This window comes from Orcinus orca, chromosome 2 (genome assembly GCF_937001465.1).
Source record: "Orcinus orca chromosome 2, mOrcOrc1.1, whole genome shotgun sequence".
Classification (NCBI taxonomy): Eukaryota; Metazoa; Chordata; class Mammalia; order Artiodactyla; family Delphinidae; genus Orcinus; species Orcinus orca.
Genome location: NC_064560.1, coordinates 168,738,052 through 168,761,512, shown reverse-complemented (window position 1 = coordinate 168,761,512; position 23,461 = coordinate 168,738,052). Strand labels below are relative to the sequence as shown.

Here is a 23,461-nt window from a genome sequence, read left to right as displayed (position 1 = left end):
ACATGCAGCAACATGGATAGACCTTGAAGACATTATGCTAAATGAAATAAGCTAGTCATAAAAGAACAAATATTGTGTGAGTCCATTCATATGAGGTACCTAGAGTAGTCAAATTCATAGAGACAGAAATGGTGTCTCTAGAGGTTGAATGGTGGTTGCCAGGGGAGGGGGGAGGCAGGAATGAACAGCTGATATTTAATGGATATGGAATTTCAGTTTGGGAAGATGAAAAGTTCTGGATGGATGGTGCTTTTCTTCCCTGCGTAAAGCTGTGAAACATCCTCACTTGGAATTGTAAGTAGTGTTCTGGCCTCTTGCACTTTGGTAGAAAGGATACACCTTGGTTTTAGGCTCCAGGCCTAGCTTCTTAGATTGTTAGCAAGTCATTTTGTCTCTCTGATCCTCATCTGGAAAAAGAGTTATATAATCCTTACCTCGCAAGTGAAGATATATGTGAATAAACTTTTATACGAAAGTTAATTATTTTCAACTTTGGGGAAATAACAAAACAGACTTATTTCTCATACACTGATGTAGCTGGGCTGTATGGCACATAGGCTGCACCTCTATATCTCCATGCTTCTTCTTAGAGCTCAAGGAGAGGTATGGTTGTCACAAAAAGAGGTTTGGCTCCGCAGAGTGGCGATTACACACATGGAGAAGAAGGAATAAATAGGCTGAGAAGAAAGCCGGGCTGCTTGATTTCCTTTAAATCTTTGCAGGTTAAAAAAATAAAACTGCAGCAGTATAAAAGGGCATTAAGTAAAATTCCTATCCCCAAGAGTAACTTCTGTTAACCATTTTACATTTGCTCTTCCATGTACAAATTAGTGTATTCTTTTGTTTTATTAAAATACATCATGCTGTTCATACTCTAACGCCACCTAAAACAAGAGTTTGGAAGATTGGGACAAATTCATGGAGGATACTTAAGAGAAACTAGGATGTTTTAAGGAGTGTATATACCTAATAAATGACACACTGGGCTAATAAGTGCTTTTATATTTATTATCTCACCCAAACACATAACAACCCTGGGAGATAGTTGGCATTTTCTTCATTTTACAGTCATAAAATTGAAGCTAGAGTAGTAGAATAACTCGCCTAGGACACATGGGTGGTGAAACCAGGATTTGAATCCAGACACTTTTATTCAAAAGCTTGCACTTCCTGTACCACCTTTACTGCCTACAAAGATGGAACCCTAAACCCTGACTCTAATCCCACTGTGTCATTTTTCAAAAGAAAATGTTTTGAATAGTTAACACAGTCACTAACACTGCATCATAGTGATTATGCCGTATCAGAAGAGACAGAGCTGCCTCATCCTTTTTTTTTGCCTGCATAATACATAGTATATATATGAACAGTAAACTTTTTGCATTTTTAAAATTGTGGTACAATATACATAATACAAAATTTACCATTTTATTTTATTTTTTGGCCCTGCCACGCAGCTTGTGTGATCTCAGTTTCCCGACCAGGGATTGAACCCAGGCCACCTCAGTGATAGCCCTGAATCCTCACCACTAGGCCACCACGGAACTCCTTTTTTTTAATTTACCATTTTAACCATTTTTTTTCTTTCTTTTTTTTTTTTTTTTTTTTTCGGTACGCGGGCCTCTCACTGTTGTGGCCTCTCCCATTGCAGAGCACAGGCTCCGGACGCGCAGGCTCAGCGGTCATGGCTCACGGGCCCAGCCACTCCACGGCATGTGGGATCTTCCCGGACCGGGGTACAAACCCGTGTCCCCCACATCGGCAGGCGGACCCCCAACCACTGCGCCACCAGGGAAGCCCTTTAAGTTTTTTTTTTTCATTTTTTCATTTTAACCATTTTTAAGTGTACTGTTTAATAGCATTAAGTACATTGACATTGTTGTACAACCATCACCACCATGCATCTCCAGAACCTTTTCATTTTGCAGAACGGAAACTCTGTACCCATTAAACAACAGCTCCCCATTGTTCCTCCCCCAGCCCCTGGCCCCCACCATTTCTACTTTATGTCTCTATGATTTGACTACTCTAGGTGCTTCATATAAGTGGAATCATACAGTTTTTGTCCTTTTGTGTTTGGCTTATTTCACTGAACACTATTTAATGAGACTTAGTTTGATGGACATGTAAATGTCTTTTGCTCTACAAACAATGTTGTGCTGCAGGAGCATTTGATCCCGACTTTCAGAGTACTCTCTCAGATCTGTCCTGTGCTTGGCTGACTTTGAGGAAACCCAAAGCAAATTCTTTCCTTCTGTGCCTCAGCTTTTCTGGATTTTTCTTATTTTAAGAAGAATGTTAAATAATTTCTTTTGTTAACAGCACGGTGTGAGAGCTTGCAGACTTTCTGCTTATAGCTCACAAGCCACTGGAAAAGAGTAATATTTAAATATAAAGTCTTTCTGTAACTACAGAGCTGCTGCCACAATGTGATTATAGTACATTTTAGGATGAATTGGTCAGTTTGATACAGAATTAAATCAACCCAAGATGACCAGCATAAGTAGCTGTATTCTCTTGGGATTCTCAGCTGGCTTGAAGCTAAGCAGTGGTTTGTGAGGAAACCAGGCTTAGAAGGCCTGGCCTCTCCTTGTCCCTTGCCTGGCACTGGCACTAAGCAGAAAGGTCTTGCCTTCCTAAGAGGTCCTGGTGCTCCCCCTGAAGTGTCTTGAGAGGCCAACCCCACAAGCACCCAACTGCTGCCAGACTCACGGAGCTGGCTTAAAGGATCATACTCTTCACTTGGATTGTTTGCAGGTCAGACAGTCTCTCTCTGTGGGACTCTACAATACATCTTTGGTTTTTTGAACTGACCAGGTGACTCACAGAGACAGAACTGTAGAGCTTTTCTCATGTTCTAAACTGATTTATCCTTGCTTCACCAGCCCTCCTTTGCTTTGTGGGGTCAGAGTTTTGGGCACAGCTGTTCTGCTCTCTCTACTGGCTTAAAAGCAGCCCAGCAATTTCAGATTATGCCTCAGTTTGCACCGTTGGTGTTTTTTGCCAACACGTGGTTGAAAAGTGTCATCTTTACACAGGGCTCTTAATACCTTGCCTAAGGAAATGGGGGTGGGAGGGGCATGTGCACCTTACATCTTCTGACACTGACCTTGAGGGCAAAGCAGAGGAAGCAGGCCCTGCCATAGCGATAATTTCTGCCTCAGTGATTCCAATCTTCTGTGGACTTGGGCTGTCATCATCATTTTAGGTACTAAGGACAAATCATTTTATTTTATTTTTAATTAATTAATTTATTCATTTATTTAATTTTTGGCTGCATTGGGTCTTCACTGCTGCACAGGGGTTTTCTCTAGCTGCTGAGAGCAGGGGCTACTCTTTGTTGTGGTGCGTGGGCTTCTCATTTTGGTGGCTTCTCTTGTTGTGGAGCACAGGCTCTAGGTGCATGGGCTTCAGTAGTTGTGGCACACAGGCTTCAGTAGTTGTGGCTCGCGGGCTCTAGAGCACAGGCTCAGTAGTTGTGGTGCACGGGCTTAGTTTCTCTGCAGCATGTGGGATCTTCCCGGACCAGGGCTCAAACCTGTGTCCCCTGCATTAGAAGGCGGATTCTTAACCACTGTGCCACCAGGGAAGCCCCAGGACACATCGTTTTAAATGATCTCAAGGCACTCTACAAATAACCATTCTTTTAAAATCAGAAAGAATTTATTTGGCAAAATTAAATCTAGAATGAGCATTAAAGATAATGCTGACTGGATGATGGGGGAAGATCCTTTGGCTGAGAATGGTTATGACTTTGAGTGCATAGGTATAGGTATTCTGTTTTCTTTTTTATTGAACTTTTTTTTTTTTTTTTTTAAGCTGCTGCAGTTCAAGAGAGGTTGTACTGCCTGCATAGGTCTTAATGAACAAACACAGAGGTGCCCACAGTTATATTTCTTTGCTATGGGTATCCCAGCACATCCTGGAGAGTCTTATTTTCTTTTTCTATCATGAACATTAAAAATATATATATTTATTTATTTTATGGAAATGTGCAAGCATATACAAAAATGTAGTGTACCCATCTACAACAATTATCAACATTTTATTAATCACCTATCCCCCTACTTTTTATTTTCTGGAATATTTTAAAGGAAATCACAGATTTTTGCCATTTCACCCACTTCAGAATGCACCCCTAACTGTTAAGAACTTTTTTCTTTTTTAACATGACCACAGTACTGTTACTATATCTCATAGATGTAACAATGTCATGAAATATTTAAACATAAAGAAGAGAAGTATCAATCAGATTTGACAAAGTGTTGACAGTTTGTTAAATTTTCTTCTAATCTATTGTTTTTTTTAAAGGAAATAAAACTTTACAGGTACATTTGAAGTCCTCTTTTTTTATGTGTGTTCATAAATAATATGGTATTGTTTTGCATATTTAAAACTATATACTTAATGTTTTCCTTTACGTATCCTTCTGAAACTTGTTTTTATTACTTAATACTAGGTTTTCAAGATGTATTCATTTCAGTACACGTATCTGTAGCTCATTTTAAATGCTGTATAGTGTTCCATTGTGCTTAGATTTCATTCGTGTTTGTATTCCAGTCGGTTTTATCAGTTTATATATTGATGGATATTTATGTTATCTACCTTTTTTTTTTTGCTATTATGAACAGTGAGGCAGTGAACATTCTTTTGTACATTTCTTTGTGCCATTTTGTAAGAAGGTATCTAAATTATAATTTACATTTCCCTGATTAATACAGAGGTTGAGATCCTCTATAATCTCTGTTGGCCATTTGGTTTTCCTCTTCTGTAGTTGTCATATTTGCCTCTTTTCCTACTTGTTTTCAAAGTTGATTTGTAGGAATTCTTTGTATGTTCTTTATAATAAGCCATTATCAGCTTTGTGCATTGCTAGAATCTTTATAATTTCAGGAAAGCCTTTCCTGGTCCCTGTCCCTGCTCCTTCTGTGTACTCCACTTAAGTTGGTTTCTGTTTTTATTCCTGTGGTCCTTTGTTTTATTCTTAGCTACTCATTTTTGAGTTGTGCTACCAAGTCAGAGAATCCTTTCAGTTGTCCATCAGCTGAATTTGCTTTGTCAGTTACGGTTTGTTTTTCATTCTATAAGGCAAGCAATCCAGAGTAGTGGTTAAGAGAGTGCGGAGTCTTAACTGCTTGCTTTTGAATCTTGGCTCAACCACTTTACTTACTGTTGTGACCTTGGCAGATTACTTAACTCTCTTGTACTTGACTTTATAATCTGTAAAACCCATGCGAGTAGAGCTGTTATGATCCCAGTTTTGTATTTGATGAAACTCAGGCTCAGGGAGATTAGATTAGAAACATGAGTAAGTTGAAGAAACATGTGGGCCTCTTTTATCTTTTAATTTTTCACTTTTGATAGAGACATGGGCACAGAGAAATATTTCTCTAAATATAAGATATAAAGTAACAAAAACAGTGCCAAGTCCCTGACCTGTGGCCTCAAGTGTTGGGGAAAAACAGTAAGAGTAGAGACTATGTAGAACTAAAGTGCCCATGGCCTGTCTAAATCTATTAATAGGGAGGAAAACCCCTTTATGCCATTTTTCATGAAAATAAAACAACAAAAACCCAAAGCTTATTTTCATGACCTTAACTTATAAGAGACATAGAATTTAGAAAACCATCCCAGGCCAGAGAACTCATAGTTGAATTAGGCAGATCATAAACACAGAACATTGTGGGCCATACTTAAGGGATCATTCCCTTAAGGGTTGACAGTGAAATACTTTGGAGAAGGACACAGGACTTGATTTTGACGGACAATGGAAGGAAGAAGGATCTCAAGAAACAAAGGAACTCAAGAAATGAAGGCAACTTCTTTCTAGGGGAGGGAGAATAAGTATGATTCGGCTACTATGTTTTCTACTGATTTTTTTTTTCTACTAAAAGAGGAAATATGTTTATGGCAAAATGTCAAGTAGTAAAGGAAGGTATAAAGTAAAAATTAAAACATAAAATTTTCCAATGGTACATACCCAAAGGAACTGAAAGTAGGGACTTGAACAGATATTTGTACATCCATATGCTCTTAGCAATGTTATTCACAATAGCCAAAAGATGGAAACAACCTAAATGTCCATAGATGGATGAACGGACTAAAAAAAATAACGGTATGTGTGTAATGAAATATTACTCAGCCTTACAAAGAATGAAATTCTGATACGTGCTACAATATGGATGAACCTTGAAGACATTATGCTAAGTGAGTAAGCCAGACACAAAAGGACAAATGTCTGATTCCACTTATATGGGAGTACCTAGAGTAATCAAATTCATGGAGGCAGAAAGTAGAATGGTGGTTACTGAGCACTGGGGAGAGTTATTGTTTATTGGGTACAGAGTTTCAGTTTGGGATGATATAAAAGTTCTGGAGATGGGTAATGGTGATGGTTGTACAACACTGCAAATATACTTAATGCCACTGAATTGTATGCTTATAAATGGTTAAAATGGTGCATTTTCTGCTATTTATATTTTACCACAATGTGAAGTCTCCAAACAATTCTAGCCTAGAGGTGGTGTCCACTAAAAACTTCTTTTGTAGCCATCTAGATTTGCAAATACAAGCATAGATATGCAAGCATAAGCATATTCATTCAATATCTGCTCTTTGGGACATTCATTTAGGTGCTGGGAATTCTGCAGTGAACAAAACTGACAAGGTTCCTGCTGTATTGGAGCTTTTTAAAAATTTGTTTTACACAAATGGATGTTGGTATGCATACTGTTTTACACCTCGTTTTTTCCCCTAACAAAGACCTGTGGTCATCTTTCTGAGTTAGTTCTTAGAGATCTACTGATTGAATGGTTGCATGGTATGCCCTTGTTATGGATGTGATATAATTTGTGGCTATTATATTGCATGGAGGAGGGGAGGCAGAGGTATAGAGCTTACTGTGGCTTGCTGCCCATGTTTGCTCCTGTTGTAAGTTAAATTTTTATTCGGAATATAATATAGGTTTGTTGTAAAGAGTCAAGCAGGGCTTCCCTGGTGGCACAGTGGTTGAGAATCTGCCTGCCAATGCAGGGGACGCGGGCTTGATCCCTGGCCCGGGAAGATCCCACATGCTGCGGATCAACTAAGCTCGTGTGCCACAACTACTGAGCCTGTGCTCTAGAGCCCGTGAGCCACAACTACTGAGCCCGCGTGCCGCAACTACTGAAGCCCGCGCGCCTAGAGCCCATGCTCCACAATGAGAGAAGCCACTGCAATGAGAGGCCCGTGCACCGCAACGAAGAGTAGCCCCCGCTCGCCACAACTAGAGAAAGCCCGCGTGCAGCAATGAAGACCCAACACAGCCATAAATAAATAAATAAATAAATAAAATTTTTAAAAAAAGAGTCAAGCAGTGCCAAATCTATAAAGTAAAAGTAGAAACCCTCTTAATCTGTCCTCTACCTCTCTTTTAATCCTATTCCCTGGAAGTAGTAACCACTGTTTACAGCCCATTGTTCATCCTTCCAGATGTGTATAATGCGTTTGCAAATATAAAGAATATGTAGAGCATGTATCTTCTCATTCTCCAGGAGCTGGCTCATGCAGTATAATATTGCTCATTCAACTCAGACTATTGAGAATTATGCAGAGGAAAGAGCTGGACTGAGCTTCATGAGAGCCAAGTTCTGTCTTAACCCTGCTACTGTGACAGGCAATTCCTCCTCAGTTGTCATTTGTCTGCTGTCCCATAGTCAGTGAGATCACATCAAGGAGAGTGCTTTGGAAACTATTATGGTATAAATACTAGCATATTTAGAGTTCTTTGATTGCAAGCAGTAGAAACCAACTCAGGTTCTGTTAGACAAAAAAAAGGTGGGGGGACATTAGTGGAAGGATTTTAGGTAGCAAATGAAGAAATATTTAAACAACTGGGTCTCTGGAAATTCAGAAATTTCTCTGTATCTGTTCAAGATGTAATTTCTGGGGAAAAGTGAGTGGCTTAGAGGCCATGTGTCTACTGATGGTTAAGGGGGTAGAGTTCTGGGTTTATGTGTCCCATCAGAATCTCACAGAGTTGGGGAGATGCAGTTTTGGAAAGTATGGGATTCAGGCTGGCAAAACCAAATGTCAGCCTTGAAATGTCAGCTCTTTTAACTCTAGATTCTTACTCACCTCTCAAGGAGGAGATGATCGCCGGGTTCTACTATGGCACATGGAACAAGCTATCCACTCCAGAGTTAAGCCCATACAGCTGAAAGGAGAGCATCATTCCAACATTTTTTGCCTGGCTTTCAACAGTGGGAACACCAAAGTATTCTCTGGAGGTGAGAAGGAGATTTCCCCTTGGGAAATTGTGGCTGGGATTTCAGATAAAGGAGTGCTAAAATTATTCCTTAATTTTCCTTCCTTTATCTCATTGAGTTGTGGAATTACTGTTTTCCCATAGCTTGTCTTCTCTGTATTACAGCAGTTTAGACACATGTATTAGACTAATGTCTGTCTGTCCTTTCTCTCCTTTGCTCTTGTTCTTTCTCTCTTTTTTGGTAGAAAACTTTTCACATTGCAGTCTGATACACAGAAACATGTTAGAAAGAGTACTTAACCTTAGTATGTGTGGTACACTCTGATTTTTTTTTTTTTTTCCTATTCTATTCTGTTTTGTTTTTAAAGATTTTAAAGGTTGTGACTCAAATTGGTGTTATGACCCATGGGTGGCTCCTATTTGAAAAAACGTTGTGTTGGGGTATAATTGGAATGGCTTTTGCTCAAGCCAGCCTCTTGATGATGGCATTCATCAGTCACACTCCTTTCTGACCACTACATTTCTAGCCCTGACCTCTCTTCTGCACTGCAGATTTCCCCACTGAATATCTACCTTTGTTTTCCAAAAGTAATTTAAATCCAGCAGATCTAAAACTAAGATTATTAGTCCTTCTCCCCTGCACAATATTTCCTCGTTTCCTGGTTTCCCTTTCTCGGTTATTATCATCATTCAACTAATTATGTAAGTTGTTAGGTTTAACTTTTAAGAAACTGCTGACATTGGAGCATTTTCAGCTTACAAAAATGACAGTTTCATATGGTTCAGTCTAATAGAAATCTCAAAGTCAGCTTCAGACCTGCCTTTCTTTCATTTTCACATCTTGTATGTCACCAACTACACTGTCAGATCTATTTTGGAAGCCTCATATCCATCCTTTAGTTTCTGCTCTCTTGCTATACCGACTGCTCTGATTCAGGTCCTCATCTTTGGCCTGGACTACTGCAGTGTCCTGCTGTGATTTCTGCTACCGGTATCTAACTCTCCTTATTCATTGCTTATACGAGTTTTCTTCAACCATGTGGACCTTTGACCCTACATGTCCATCCACAGGATAAAGCCTCAATCCAGTCTGCCTATCTGGCCTCATCTTCCTCCCCTGCATCTTGTGCTCTAATTCACTAAATCACTTGTCATCTTAAGTGCTCTGTGCCTTTTGCCCATACTGTTCCTCCATAGGCCATGATTAATTGTCCAGACCCCACCAATTCCCATAAGTCTTCCATCGGTAAGAGTTTTGAGTTATTTGAGTTTCTATTCAAGTGTCTCCTTCCCCATAAAAATATTCCCCCTTTGTGCCATGTACTTTCACCCTGCTCATAAAGGACATAATTGCTCCTTTATCTGTGTTCCCATTGTAGAGCATATCGCTACAATAAGATAACCCGTCTTGTCACTATTAGTTGTTTGTGCAGGTGGACTGTGAATTCCTCAATCTTATTCATTCCTCTCGTATCCTCAGCACCTCACTCTGTGCCTGTTACCTAAAAGGCATTAGTATGGGTTTGATTTACTTGGTATGAACCCACCATAGAGTTACAGTGAGGACTTTAAGATGACCTGGCCACGTCTCTACTGCTTATGCTTTTAGCATAGAGTGGGAAATTTTTTTACTGTCTTCATTTTGGGATTTTTATTTTTTGGCTATATAAACCATTTGAAGGCAGGACTACACATATCGTGGATGCAGTATTCTTAGATTCCTTGAGAAATGCAAGAGAAAAAAGTTGTGGATAAAATCTTTCCCATTATTTAGGATCACACTATCATTAGATTTTAATGCTATAAAAGATGATGAGGGTATGAATAGTAGCAAACGTTTGTTAGGGGCTTAGTCCTACTCCAAATGCTTTTATATTCTTGTCTTCACGATAACTCTATGAAGTAGATACAATTGTTATTCCTATTTTGCTGAGACATAGAAAAGTTACAGATATTTTTCCAGGTCTCACAGTTAATGAATGTTTTGTTTAAAAAAAAAAAGCTAGCTTGGATGAATGGATTGATTTGCCCATGATCATTTATTCTTTTCCTGAATAGCCACAGTTTTTTGTTTTTTTAATCATCCACTGGATAATGCATTTTGGAAACTTATTATGTTATATCTACGTGCTATTATGCTTTTTCAAATTCTCTATAAGAATATCCTATCCTTCTTCACTATTTTTATAAACCTTTTTCTAATTAACACTCCTAATTTGTAAATATTAACATTAACTTTGTTCATTTGTTTTTCCTGAAATCTTTAAAATACTGAATTGTAATATGAACAGGATCACTTTGCAGGAATTACCAAATGTCTGCTTTTTCCCTTGCAGGAAATGATGAGCAAGTTATCCTCCATGATGTTGAAAGGTAAATAGATTGTTGGTATGTGAAGGTAATTAACTCTATCTTTCGTATGAAGAAAGGCAGGTATCTCTTTAGACCGAAATAGTTCTTGTCTTTTGAAGAAAATAACATGAAATCAACTGTCCTTTGCTGAAAAAGATTTACAAAGTTGATATAAAATTATAGTTTTCAGGTAAAAATTTAAAGGGAGAGGTTGTAAGGGAAGGAAACATAATATCTAACCCTCAGTAATTTTATGAGGCAATACTATTATGATCTCAATTAGGAAACTGAGGCATAGAGATATTAGGTAACTTAAAGTCAAGTGATGTTAGGATCTGAACGTAGGCAGCCTGGCTTTGGAGCCATGCTTTTACTCACCATGCCAGACTGCCAGGAATCCCTCTTCTACCCCTGCTGGCATCAGGGCTGCTTTAAAGCTTTCCCTCGCTTTTTGGAAATCCAGCACCACCCCCAAGACTGTACACAAGCAGATGCATTCTGTAGTAAGTGAAAACATAAAACTTATCAGTTGAGTCACTTTTTTGGGGGTGGGGATGTTAGTTCCCCGAACAGGGATTGAACCCGGGCTCCAGCAGTGAAAAGCGCTGAGTCCTAAGCACTGGACCTTCAGGGAATTCCCTTGAGTCACCTTTAAATATGCTTATTTAGTGCAAAAAGCAAACTTGTCGTGAAGTCTTATCTCTTTAGTAATACTTTTTTTTTAACCTGGAAGTCGAATACCTACTTTTTAGTAAATGTAATATCCTTTGGGTTCAGCTAGGTTGACTTCCTCCTGGAAATGAACAAGAACTCCATTCTAGGAACTAGAGGGCTTTAACTCTGCACTACTTTTGTGTGTATGTGTGTGCCTGTGTGCCTCTCTCTGCTCTCTGTCTCTCAGCAGTGAGACCTTAGATGTGTTTGCTCATGAAGATGCGGTGTATGGCTTGTCAGTGAGCCCAGTGAATGACAACATTTTTGCCAGCTCCTCAGATGATGGTCGGGTTCTCATCTGGGACATCCGGGAATCTCCCCATGGAGGTAGGGTCACTGTGCAAAAGGTGATTGGACTGTGTTGAAGAGTTTGATGTCAGTTTCATAGCAGATCCAGTCTATGACTTGAGTAGCCTGGGTAGAAGTGCTATAAAGGGAGAGGAAACTCACATAGCAACATAAATGTGTCTCTGGAGGTCCCACCTTACCCCTGAGTACTCAGAAGTGCGGCACCTCTGCCAGTCCTCCTCCAATCACTTGTGAATCTCCACAGACCTTTGCACCTGGAGTAAATACCACAGTATCTTGCTGTGTAGTAGCCCCAAGGAGCAGAACATGTGGTGCCTCATTTGTAGAGAGTAGCCACCAAGGGCCAGCTTTGTGCATGGTGCTGACATGCACATATTCTTGGTTACTTACAGAGAATGGGCGTGTTGTGCACTTTGTTACATCCTAGATCCAGGGTTGTTATTTTGCTGAAAGAACCACAGAACCTCACCTTCACTGTGCGTAGGAACTTAAAATGATAGCAGATACCCTCTGTTTAAGGGGGATTGTCTGGGTGAGTTCCTCTTCCAAATGTGTTCTTTGGGTCTCTGAAATGTAAAATGAAGAATTTGTCTTGTTGAATTTCTCTGAAGTTCTTCAGGAAATGCATCTTTTCAGCTCATTTCCTGCAGAGAGACTTCTGTCACTCTATCTTCAAAGGCTCTTTCCTCCAGCATACCCTCAGTGCCACCCCCAGCCCCACTCTTGGTGCAGCTTTGTCATGACCATACCTATGCACATAGAGTTACTATCTTGCCTACCTTGTCTGGCAGGCTCTGAGTCTTTTTATTCTTCTGTATTCTGAGCATTTAACATGCTGGTCTGTGCTCATTATTGAGGTTCAGGCTATAAGAGAAGTTTGTTCTCAGAGTCAGGTAGGTTTGGTAGCCAAAAGCAGCAGCTGTGGTTGAATGAAGTGGTTTGCTTGGTACGTGAACTTCTCCTTTGTCTGAACTGCCTCGTGGCTGGGATTATTGAGCACTCCCTGTGCCCAGAGGCCTGTGAAGTATCACATATGGAAATCATAGACTGAGGAGTGCTTTCTGTCTATTGCTTCTAAACAACTTCCATAGGAGTATGTCCCCCCAGGCAGCAAAGTGATTCCTTCCTCACCTGGAGCCAGCTAGTATATGCAAGAGGCTGCAGGGTTTCAAGGTGAAGTTGATTAGAAACTGGCTGGATGCAAGAGAAGTTCAAGTACTAGATGAAATGAAATCCTAAAATTCTAGACTGAGGCTATTTTCTTTTCAATTTAGGGAGCAATATTACCAGAAGGAAAAACTGCACTATTGTTTTATTTTGTCTTCATTAAATCTTTGTGTAGTTTTAAAACTTTCAATTTCTAAAGCTAGTAAATTTGGATTAAGGTATAATAATCCTACCAGTAATTGATTGTGAATTTTTTTAGCTCATGAGGAATTCAATTTTACTTACTGTAAAACAGCTTAACTTCCCATTTACAGTGACCATTTCTGTTTTGTTACAGGATCTGAATAGGTACTATGTTTATTTATCGGCATTATAGCTTAAAATTTGTGTATATGTGTTTAAGTTGCTGTTTGCAGACTTTCTGGTGCAGAAGGGTGTGTGCCAGGACTTGGGACCTTGTGAACAAGCGTGGCTACTGGAATGATGTCCTACACTGGATTCCAGCCCACTGGGGTGATTGTTAACGGCTGTGCTCCTCTTGCTTTCACATCCTGCTTGTCTGCCTGCCACAGGCCCAGCAGTGCCTGAAGTGGACTGATCAGAATTTCTCTCTTCACAGAGCCCTTCTGCCTGGCCAACTACCCATCAGCCTTTCACAGTGTCATGTTCAACCCTGTGGAGCCCAGGTTATTGGCCACAGCCAATTCAAAGGAAGGAGTGGGACTCTGGGATATTCGAAAACCTCAGAGGTGAGCCCCCTTTATTCAGAAGTTGTTAAAAGTTTCCCCTGACTCAACTCTCAGGTAATGTCATCAGTCAGCAACAGTCTTGAGAACCTGGTTGGCAGTTGATCTCAGCTGGACATCTCCTAACATATCCCAGTGTCTCTGAAGCCAGGGGGACCCTATTTCCAGGGGGCAGGCAGTGTGAGACATCCACACTCCTTGCTAAGGAGGAATCATAAATTGTAATCTGGACTCTAGACAGGATCAGTTCTAGGCAAACTTTGCAATGGCAGAGCTCTCTTCAGCACTACCTTCTATCTTTAGGTCCAGGGTTCCCCAAATGCATGGGAGGTCTTCTGGAGGAGTGATGGTGATTTGTTAAATGCATTGCCCCTGAACTGGGGATTCTTAACCCCGGGCTGAAGGGAATATGAGCTTCAGGAAGACTGTGAACCCCCAAACTGCATGGAAATTATATTGTGTATTCATCTAAGTATGTTTTTCTGAGAAGGGAGTTTAGTTTTTTTCAGTTTCACGAAAGGACCAGTGACTGCAACAGTAAAGGTTAAGAGCCACTGCACTACAGTGTTAGGGACCTAATGTGTTCCCCTTCTGTTTGCATTATTAAAGAGTACACTTAGGACAATTCTGAGCTGATGATCCGAATCACTAATGGGGGAATTTCAGACATCATTAAGAGAAATATGTGGATGGGGCAAGTAGGAGCCTCTTTCATGTTTCTTAAATCCCATGGGGGAGAGATGACCTTTTATGGTATCTGTGCATGAAGCCAAACCTTGCTTTATGAAAGATTTGCATGCATTGCTATCTCCTCTGAAAATTCTACATGGAGTTAACTTCCCACTTTAAGGTACTATTGCAGAAGAGTATCATGGAAAGTAAGCGAGGTTATGACTTATTTCATGGGCCTCGGATGAAAGGGGCAATTGAGTACAGAGGATTACCTTCCTTGGTGATTTTTAATTCTAGCTAATTCTCTCCATGGGGCAGTCTGGTGAGGTTGGATCTATGGCAGATCTGTGTAGCCCAGAAGGGGATCCCTGGTGTTGAGCAGGGCTCCCTGAGGCTCCATAGGGCAGCAGAGATTTCTCCTGCTCTCTGTTGCCTATGCACCTGGCTCTTTCTTTTCCATGTGGCTGAAATGCGTGTAGTAGCAGGACCCCTACTGTGCATTTACGCTGTGTGCTGAGGGAGGCTTGTTCTCTGCCAGGAAGACAGTCTCCTGTGTTCGGCCCAAGCCTCCTCTGCCACTTTGGGCTCTTCAGGAACAACTGTTCTGCCTTGTCCTTATCACAAAAGGCAGAATTTGGACTAAAGATGCCAGCTTTCTCCCAACCTGCTATCTCCCATACTGAGAATGAATAGCTGGCAACTGGAGTGAGCCCTGAGCTATTCATCCCCAGTGGAAAGCTTGAGCAGTTCATGGTGTTAGCAGTGTCTTGAGAGAAGAGAGGGGTTGAACGTTAATGCTTCTTCCGATTTTCCCCTACCAGCTTCTTACTGTGCATTATATTGAGGCCCTCCTCCCATTTTTACTTGTCTCCTCACTAAACATGGCTTCTTTCTTTTTAAAAAAATTCTGAGATTTCTGCTTTACTTTTATTGTAACATTTATTAGATTTAAGGTCTATATCCAGAAAAGTATAATGAATAGAAAAAAAAGATAGAAAAAGAAAATCCCATCTCAAGATTATCTCTGTTGCTTGTATGTTTTTTAAATGTTTTACATCAATACAGTACTTCTCTTTCCTGGTCTCTAGTCACTATCTCCAAAGGTAACTACAGTGAACAGTTTCTTATGTATCTGTCCAGAACATAACTTAATGTGTATAACTCACATAAGGAATATATATCCTTAAAAGAATTTAGACTAAAGGAACCACATAGTAATACCACTGTGCTCAGCTTCTTTTTCCAATTAATAATATGTCTTGGAGCTTTTTTCATGTAAGCACTTGCAAATCTAGCACATTCTGTTAATGGCTACGTGGTATTCCATTCATATGATGTACCCAGCAACCAGACTTCTTGTTTCCTGTTTGGGCCATTATAAACTATGCTTCACTGACCCTGATCACACGTCTATCTTGGCCTACCTTTGCAAAAATATCTAGGTAATTGCTGCATCAAACAAAGAGTGTACGTTTTTACATTTTTTATAAAAATTGTCAAATTTTCCCACGACCACAAAAGGCTGCACTGATTTACAAACCTACCAACTGTGCATGAGACTACATGCATCTCCAGACCATCATGAACACTTAAACTGTTGCAGGTCTTATGGGGGAAAAATATCTTCTTGTTTTGATTACTTCTTCATTTATGGGTGAGGTTGTGTGGTTTCTTTGGTAACCTATAGTTTTCAAAGCCCATGTGGGAGAAAAGTCATCTAGTAAAGCTAGTTGGCAATCTTGACTGATTCCTTTTTTAGAATAAAAGGAGGAACACAGTGCTGTGGAGACTAGGATGTTTTTACCTGTTTCTTTCAACTTTTCTAAGGTTTTTTGGATATGAGGCAGAAAAAGGGTATGAAATATTCTTGAGGTCCTGTTCTTCACATCCACTAGTGTTTGGGGATTAAACTGCAGATCTTTTCTGTTTGAATTTTCTCAGTGCAAGTTGGTATGGGGAGAAAGAGACGGCCCTTTGTCTTTTCCATGCAGGATTAATTATGCCGAGTTGCAATGGATGATTTGTCTCCTAAACACAGCTGCCTAGAAACCCCAACCCAGATCTTGGGACAATTCTGAATTGCCTGGGAGGACAAGCCTGGAACAGGAGAGATGATCTATTTCAGGGATACTTAAAGTCTAGGGAAAGATTTTAGGGAATTTGTGAACCCCTTGTAATTGCAGGTAAAATCATGTGTGCTTGTGTATCTGAGTGAGCACAGGTGGCATTTTTTCTAGGGACAAGGAGAGCTTTTACCAGGTTCTCATAGAGACCTTTGAACCCCAAGAGGATGAGTCACTCAGTGTTCTAAAGATTGTTGATTTAGAGCCTGTTGTGGTTCCTTAGCAGGCTTCTAAGTAACTTCCAGCTTGTAGTAGCTTGGGCACATGTGTGAATTCTGGGCCTTTTCAAGTGGCCCACTGGCTCCCTAGAAACAAATATATCTCTGTGGAACAATAAGGGGGGCTCACATTGAATATCTTTCCCTTCCTACCTTACCTTATGGGTGGTTCCATGCTGGAACGGTTTCCCTGCCCTACCCCAAGCCTAAGCTGTGTCTCTCCACTTTAGCAGGTAGCCCATAGGAGTGTGAACAGGTTCATGTTTGTCCTACTACTGCCCTGAAATAAGCTGACTAGAGGGCTGGCTGGTAGAATAAAGTGTCAGCTCTAGAAGGGACTTCAGTTATCATCTGATCTGACTTCCTATTGTACGGATTGTAAATGGAGGCAGAAGAGCTTGATGGTTTAGAGTGTAGGATCTGAAGTACATCCTGGGTACAGAGCCAGGTAGTATACCTTAATAGCCATGTGATCTTGAGCATGTTACTTCACCTCTCAGTGCCTCATAATAATAAATAATAGCTAACATTTATTAAGCATTACATGCTGGGGATAATGACAGTTACATGAATAATTCCTTATTTAATCCTATGACACCCTTATGAAATAGATTCTATTATTCCTATTTTAATGATAAGGAAGTCAAGGTACAGAGAGGTGAAATAACATGCATATATGTGTATTATATCCTCCCCTGTATGTTCTAGTTTTCTTTCATCTATGCCTCCTTGAAATAAAGCTTTGTCAGAATTCCTCTCAAATTTTTTTAATACAGGCCTATCCAACTCTAGAGTCTGAGGCCTTTAGACTTTCTGCCTCCCTTTTCACTGTCTTCTGGCCCAGCCCCAGTCTTCATGCTGACTTCCCATGTTTCTCGCTCTCCTAACCCTGGAAACCCGCACATGCTCTTAATTTTTCTTTTGTAAAGCTTTAGAACAGAGGTTGTAAACTAGTTGCCCATAGGTCATATTCAACCCACGGAGATATTTTGCTTGGCCTACATGATGTAATAGTGTTTAGAAAATTACACAGAAAAAAACACAGTTTCTAACATCTCTTGAAAAATTCAAAAGATCTGATATCATTGGACCTTTATTCTCACATGGCAACAGTCAGCCGAAGTTGAATCATGGGTTCCTCTTTAAACCTTTGGGATGTGTTACAGGTTCCACCACTCCTTGATGTCTTAATCCGGGTGTGCTTCTCTCATTTATGTTACTTCCCTGGTCATGTAGTCATTGGAGCTTGAGGGTCTGCTTTGGGGATTTTAGTGGAAATGAAGGGGGCATAGCTGGGGAACTTGAGTATAAGTAACTGGATAAGAGAAAACTTCACATATACAAGTATGCATTGCAAGTTTGGGCGAGGTTTGGTTTATTTCATTTAGATTATTTCTGCTGATGTCTTTTCACAACCATCCTCTCCTTTATCACTGCCAACATCCCAGTTATGATGTCTTGCTTGGACTATTGCAGTGGCCTCTGAACAGTTTTCAAAACTGAACTCCTTGAACACCCAAAGCGTTCAGGAAGAGTGAAGTTTTCCCTGCTGTTACTCTCCTTGTCTCACCGTTTTCATTGCCTGTTTTAGCTGTCTGTTCACTCACCACCTCTCTCCCTTCTCGTATCTTTAGTTTGTCAGTTTTTGTCAGGATCCGTTAGTTCTGTGACAGGTAACAATGTCTTGCTTTGACAAGGATAATAAAGAGAGTGGTTCTTTCCCACTCAATAATAAAACTAGGGCAAGCCAGGAATTCCTGTAAAGACTTACCTTATAAGCTGGTGCTTTTACGTGTTGTGTAAATTACACACTTGATAATGGGTAGTGAGTGCAAATTCCTGCTCTCAGAAAGGAGTTGCTCTTAGTAACTCACCTGGCTTTGGGGCCTAAATGTTCTCTCGGCCTGTACCAATCCTACTTCTGTAGAGACCAAGTTAAGTGTAACTCCTTGCCTTCTGAACACCTAGGCAATCTCTGCCACATTGCATTTGAGGGCTACTCATACTATTATGGGAAAATAGAGCCCAAGTGTTCAACTTCAAAGGCCCGAAAAGGCATTTATACTCTGCTTTCTCTCTCTCCTCTCCCACTCACCCATCTTTAGTGTTTATATGTATATATCCAATACTCAGGCAAATGTCCCATCTATTGAAGCCTGTAATAAAAGCTTGTTTTTTTTCCCCTAAAACTGTATATCTTTAAGTTCTTTATTTTTATTAATGTCGCCATCACTCTTGTACTCATCCTGGCTAAAATCCTAGAGTCCCATTTGACTCTTCTGTTTCTCCCTCCCTCTGCCATGACCAGCCTTGCTCTGTGTTAGTGCCTGGCCACTATTTTCAGTTCTTAAAGCCCCTGCCCTATTTCAGGTCCATATCACTGTTTCCATAAGGTGTTGACTACACTGGCTTCTTAACCTGCCTCTTGCTTCTGGCACATAGCACATGTCCTTAAACATCACTTCTGCCATTCCCCTACCCAGGAGCTGTAGTGGCTGCCTTTTATCTTTCTTCATGGCCATATCCCCTGAACCAATTATGCAGGATGCTCCAAGAAAATGTTTTTTTGGGAATGAATGTATGACCTAGTTTACTGGATGAAATAAAAACTCGTTACGCAAGCAGTCAACCCCTTCGCTGGTACCAGTGCCCCTTCTCCCCTTGTAACTCCTCCTCTGCATACAAACACACGTAGAGGAGAATTTCTCCTTTTTTCTTGATTTTTCTTTTCCTATTCAAATCCTAGTTACCCCTCAAGGTCCAAGATCAAATGGAAGCCCATCAGTGCAGACGTCCTTGCTGTGTCTCCCTGTTACATACTCTTAAAGCTTACTTTACTCGCTGTGTCCCCAGCATCTAGCCCAGTTTTGGCACAGAGTACATGCTGAATGAATGAAGCTTGCCCTCACTTCTAGCAGAAGGGATCGCTCTATCTAGAACCTCTGTAAAGTATAATGCTTACGGCCTGTGGCATTCATGTTGCATGTCTCAGTCACCGCTTTTGCCATCATTGATTATCTTTCCTGTGACTGTGTTTTATCTCCAGACAGACCAGTATTATGTCTGTTATTTCCTTCCAGTGCTCAGGAATTACTTCTCAGGAAGGAAGCACTTGTCCTAATCTGTACTATTAATTCTCATGTTCTTCTGTGGATTTTTAAGGACAGAGCCATGTTTTATTTATTTTTAATCTCTATCGCCTAGCACAGTGCTTAGAATGTTATGGACCCTTAGTAAATATTGAATGAGTACAGTGTTACACTCATCCCAAAATAGTATGTATTCTCAAAGCTAGCTTTCTGTAATGTTTTCATTAACTCCCTGAGTGTAATGGCATGGATCAAAATGTCATCTGTAGGGAATAAATCCTTAGAGGAGGTTGTAAGGGTTCTTCTGGGGCTTTGGACACCTGTCAACTAGTGATGTATGGAAGTCAAGGATTCTGGCAAAATTGCTTTCTGGCTTTTGGGCCACAAGGTGGAGCTCTAGAATCAGCTTTGGCCACTAGAAGATAGCAGGGCCCCAGTATCCTAACCCAGTGATTCTCAAACTTTAGAGGGCATCAGAATCACCTGGGGAGGTTGTTAACGTGCTGCTTCCTAAAGCACAGACCCAAAGATTGAACTGTTGATCTGGGGCAGAACCTGTGAATCTGCCATTTTTTAATACATACCCCAGGTGATCTGACAACTTTGCTTATCCTTCAAGGTGGAAGCTGTGATTATTCAGAGGTCTGTTGAATTTGCTGCTGTGTTCATTTGGACCCAGGGTCTTTGGGCTTTAGGCCAGAGCTTCCCTGTGTCCATTCATTCTCACCAGTGTGCCTTTTTATAGAAAGAGACTTAGCTTCAGACCAGAGCATCTGGGGAATGCCTGGTGAACGGATGGGAGTTGTGGAAGCATGTTCCAGTTCATATCCTCCCTTTAATTCTCCCCAACTCTTGTTATTCAGGAGGAGGTGATATCAAATGCCTAAATCAAGTACACTTTATTTTAAAATCAAATCTTGACTTTTTCTTCTTTTTAAAAAGCTTTTTATATTAAAAATTTCACATACACATATATATATGTAGAATTGTAAAATAAACTCCATTTTACCTAGCACCCAGCTTCAGTTAACCCATTGACAATCTTATTTCATTTATTCTTCCTCTGTGACCTCCCTTCCCAATTATTTTGGATCCATTTCCATGTAGCATTATATCATTTCCTCTGTAAATACTTTAGTATGTATCTCTGAAAGGTATTCTTTTTTAAAAATTGAGATAAACTTGGGCTTCCCTGGTGGTGCAGTGGTTGAGAGTCCACCTGCCGATGCAGGGGACATGGGTTCGTGCCCTGGTCCGGGAGGATCCCACATGCCGCAGAGCGGCTGGGCCCGTGAGCCGTGGCCGCTGAGCCTGCGCATCCGGGCATTTATCCAAGAGAGAGGAAAACTTACTTTCATACAGAAACTTGAACATGAACGTTCATAGCTGCTTTATTCATAATAGCCAAAAGCTGGAAACTACCCATATGTTTTTCAATGGGAGAATAGTTTAAAAACAAAAAAAACTGTAGTACATTTATACCATAGAATACTACTCAGCAATAAAAAACAGTGAACTATTGATACATGCAACAATTTGGATAAACCTTAAGTGAATTATGCTACATGAAAAAGCCAATCTCAAAAGGATACATAGTGCATGATTCCATTTATATAACATTCATGGGAGAATATAATTATAGAGATGGAGAACAAATTAGTCATTGCCAGGTGTTAGGGTTAGAGGTAGAGGGGGTGGATGTGACTATAAAAGGGTGGCACAAGGAAGTCTTGTGGTGATGGTACAGATAAGTATTGTGGTTACATGAAGTTATACAAGTGATAGAATTGCACAGAGCTACACACACACACACACACACACACACACACACACACACACACACAAATGAGTGCATGTATAACTGACAAAATTTGAGTGAGCTCTATAGATTGTACCAATGTAAATTTCCTTGTTTTGACATCATACTGTAGTTATGCAAGGTGGTAACACTGGGAGAGTCTGGGTAAAGGGTTCAAAGAACCTTGTTGATTTTCTATGTATAGTATCACGTCATCAGCAAACAGTGACTGTTTTACTTTTTCCTTTCCAATTTGGGTTCCTTTTATTTCTTTTTCTTCTCTGATTGCTGTGGCTAGGACTTCAAAACTATGTTGAATAAAATGGCAAGAGTGGGCATCCTTGTCTTGTCCCTGATCTTAGAGGAAACACTTTCAGCTTTTCACTGTTGAGTATGATGTTAGCTGGGGCTTTATCGTATTTTTGTGTTGAGATATGTTCCCTCTATGCCCACTTTCTGGAGAGTTTTTATCATAAATGGATGTTGAATTTTGTCAAAAGCTTTTTCTGCATCTCTGTTGAGATGATCATATGATTTTTATTCTTTGCAAATTCTTTTTACAAGGAAATTTATTTGCAAATTCCTCTGAATCTGTAATTATTTCAAAATAAAAAGTTAAATGCAAGTAACACATAATAACATTCTCCTTTTAAAACTGTCAGTAAGGCTAAAGTTCCTTCTGACTACCTCTTCCAGTCCTGGTCCCCTGCCCCCTCCTCTGGGGGTAATGAGTGTTAGGAGTTTGTTGTATATGCTTCCAGAACTTTTTCTTTGCTTTTATATGCTTATACATGTACCCATAGAAAATATATGATTTTTGTTTCTATATGCATGTATGCTTTTCACACAAATGATGTACCACTCTGCAGTTATTCTACAACTTGACTATTTCACCCATCAGTGTATGTTGGGGATTTATCTGTATTAACATATCCAGATTTATCTCGTTTCTTTTGCCAGTTAAGAACTTGAGTCAACTCTCTGACTCTCTCTGTTAAGAGTCAGCTTAGGTTTTTCTTCTAGGAAGTCTTTTGTGACTGCTCCCCCTCCTGTGTACCCAGTGGAGGGTAGATATTCTTCCTGTGTCTCTCACAGCACATATTCCCCTTATTAGAACACTATTCATGTTATAGAAGGAAACTGTTCGTTTTCTTGTCCCTGATTAGTTCTTGAAAGTGTCCTTTCATCTTATTTCATCTTTAAATTCATGTGCCTAGCATATTGTCTAGAATAGTTAGCAGGTATTCAATAAATGTTTATTCAGTAAAGGCATGCCTGAATATATGAGTTACTGAACTACAGGGAAGGGTATGAAGTGAATTACTTAGATGAATCCTTCTGGCCCTGATGCATTGTTATATGATGCTATTTTTTTTTGCTGGGTGGAATAATCCATCTCCAGAGCGTATTCTGTGAAGTCTTGTTGAACCAAGAAGCAGAAAACAACTTGTTGGCCCTATTTCTGCTGCTTATTTGTTGTATGGTTAAAGCCAAGTCACATAAGCATTCAGGACCTAGGTCTCCTCCAATTTGAGATGAGAATAATGTTACCTTCACTGTCCACCTTACAGGATTAATGCAAGGATTAGATGATACAATTTACAAACATCTTGGAAATTAATTTTTTATACATCTTTATTTTTAAAATTTTATTTATTAATTTATTTATTTTTGGCTGCATTGGGTCTTCGTTGCTGCGCACGGGCTTTCTCTAGTTGCGGCGAGCATGGGCTACTCTTCGTTTTGGTGTGCGGGCTTCTCATTGCGGTGGCTTCTCTTGTTGTGGAGCACAGGCTGCAGGCATGGGGGCTTCAGTACTTGTGGCTTGTGGGCTCTAGAGTGCAGGCTCAATAGTTGTGGCACACAGGCTTAGTTGCTCTGTGGCATGTGGGATCTTTCCCGGACCAGGGCTCGAACCCGTGTCCCCTGCATTGGCAGGCAGATTCTTATCCACTGTGCCACCAGGGAAGTCCCTATACATCTTTATTAAAGTATAATTGCTTTACAATGTTGTGTTCGTTCCTGCTG

At 40.3% G+C, this 23,461-nt stretch overlaps 1 protein-coding gene across 4 annotated transcripts in view; it reads left to right on the top strand.

The window, feature by feature from the left end:
• The window catches only part of DCAF5 (DDB1 and CUL4 associated factor 5), a 98,143-nt gene that overhangs the window by 19,238 nt on the left and 55,444 nt on the right, over positions 1-23,461 (top strand). For 3 of the 4 annotated variants that reach the window (XM_049706904.1, XM_004262160.4, XM_033432997.2), the window contains 4 exons: positions 8,124-8,267; positions 10,582-10,618; positions 11,499-11,638; positions 13,407-13,536. In XM_049706904.1, the coding sequence (XP_049562861.1) occupies positions 8,124-8,267; positions 10,582-10,618; positions 11,499-11,638; positions 13,407-13,536 (451 nt within the window). Of the gene's footprint in view, positions 1-8,123; positions 8,268-10,581; positions 10,619-11,498; positions 11,639-13,406; positions 13,537-23,461 lie in introns of those variants that run through there. The other variant, XM_033433059.2, reaches the window with a different exon arrangement.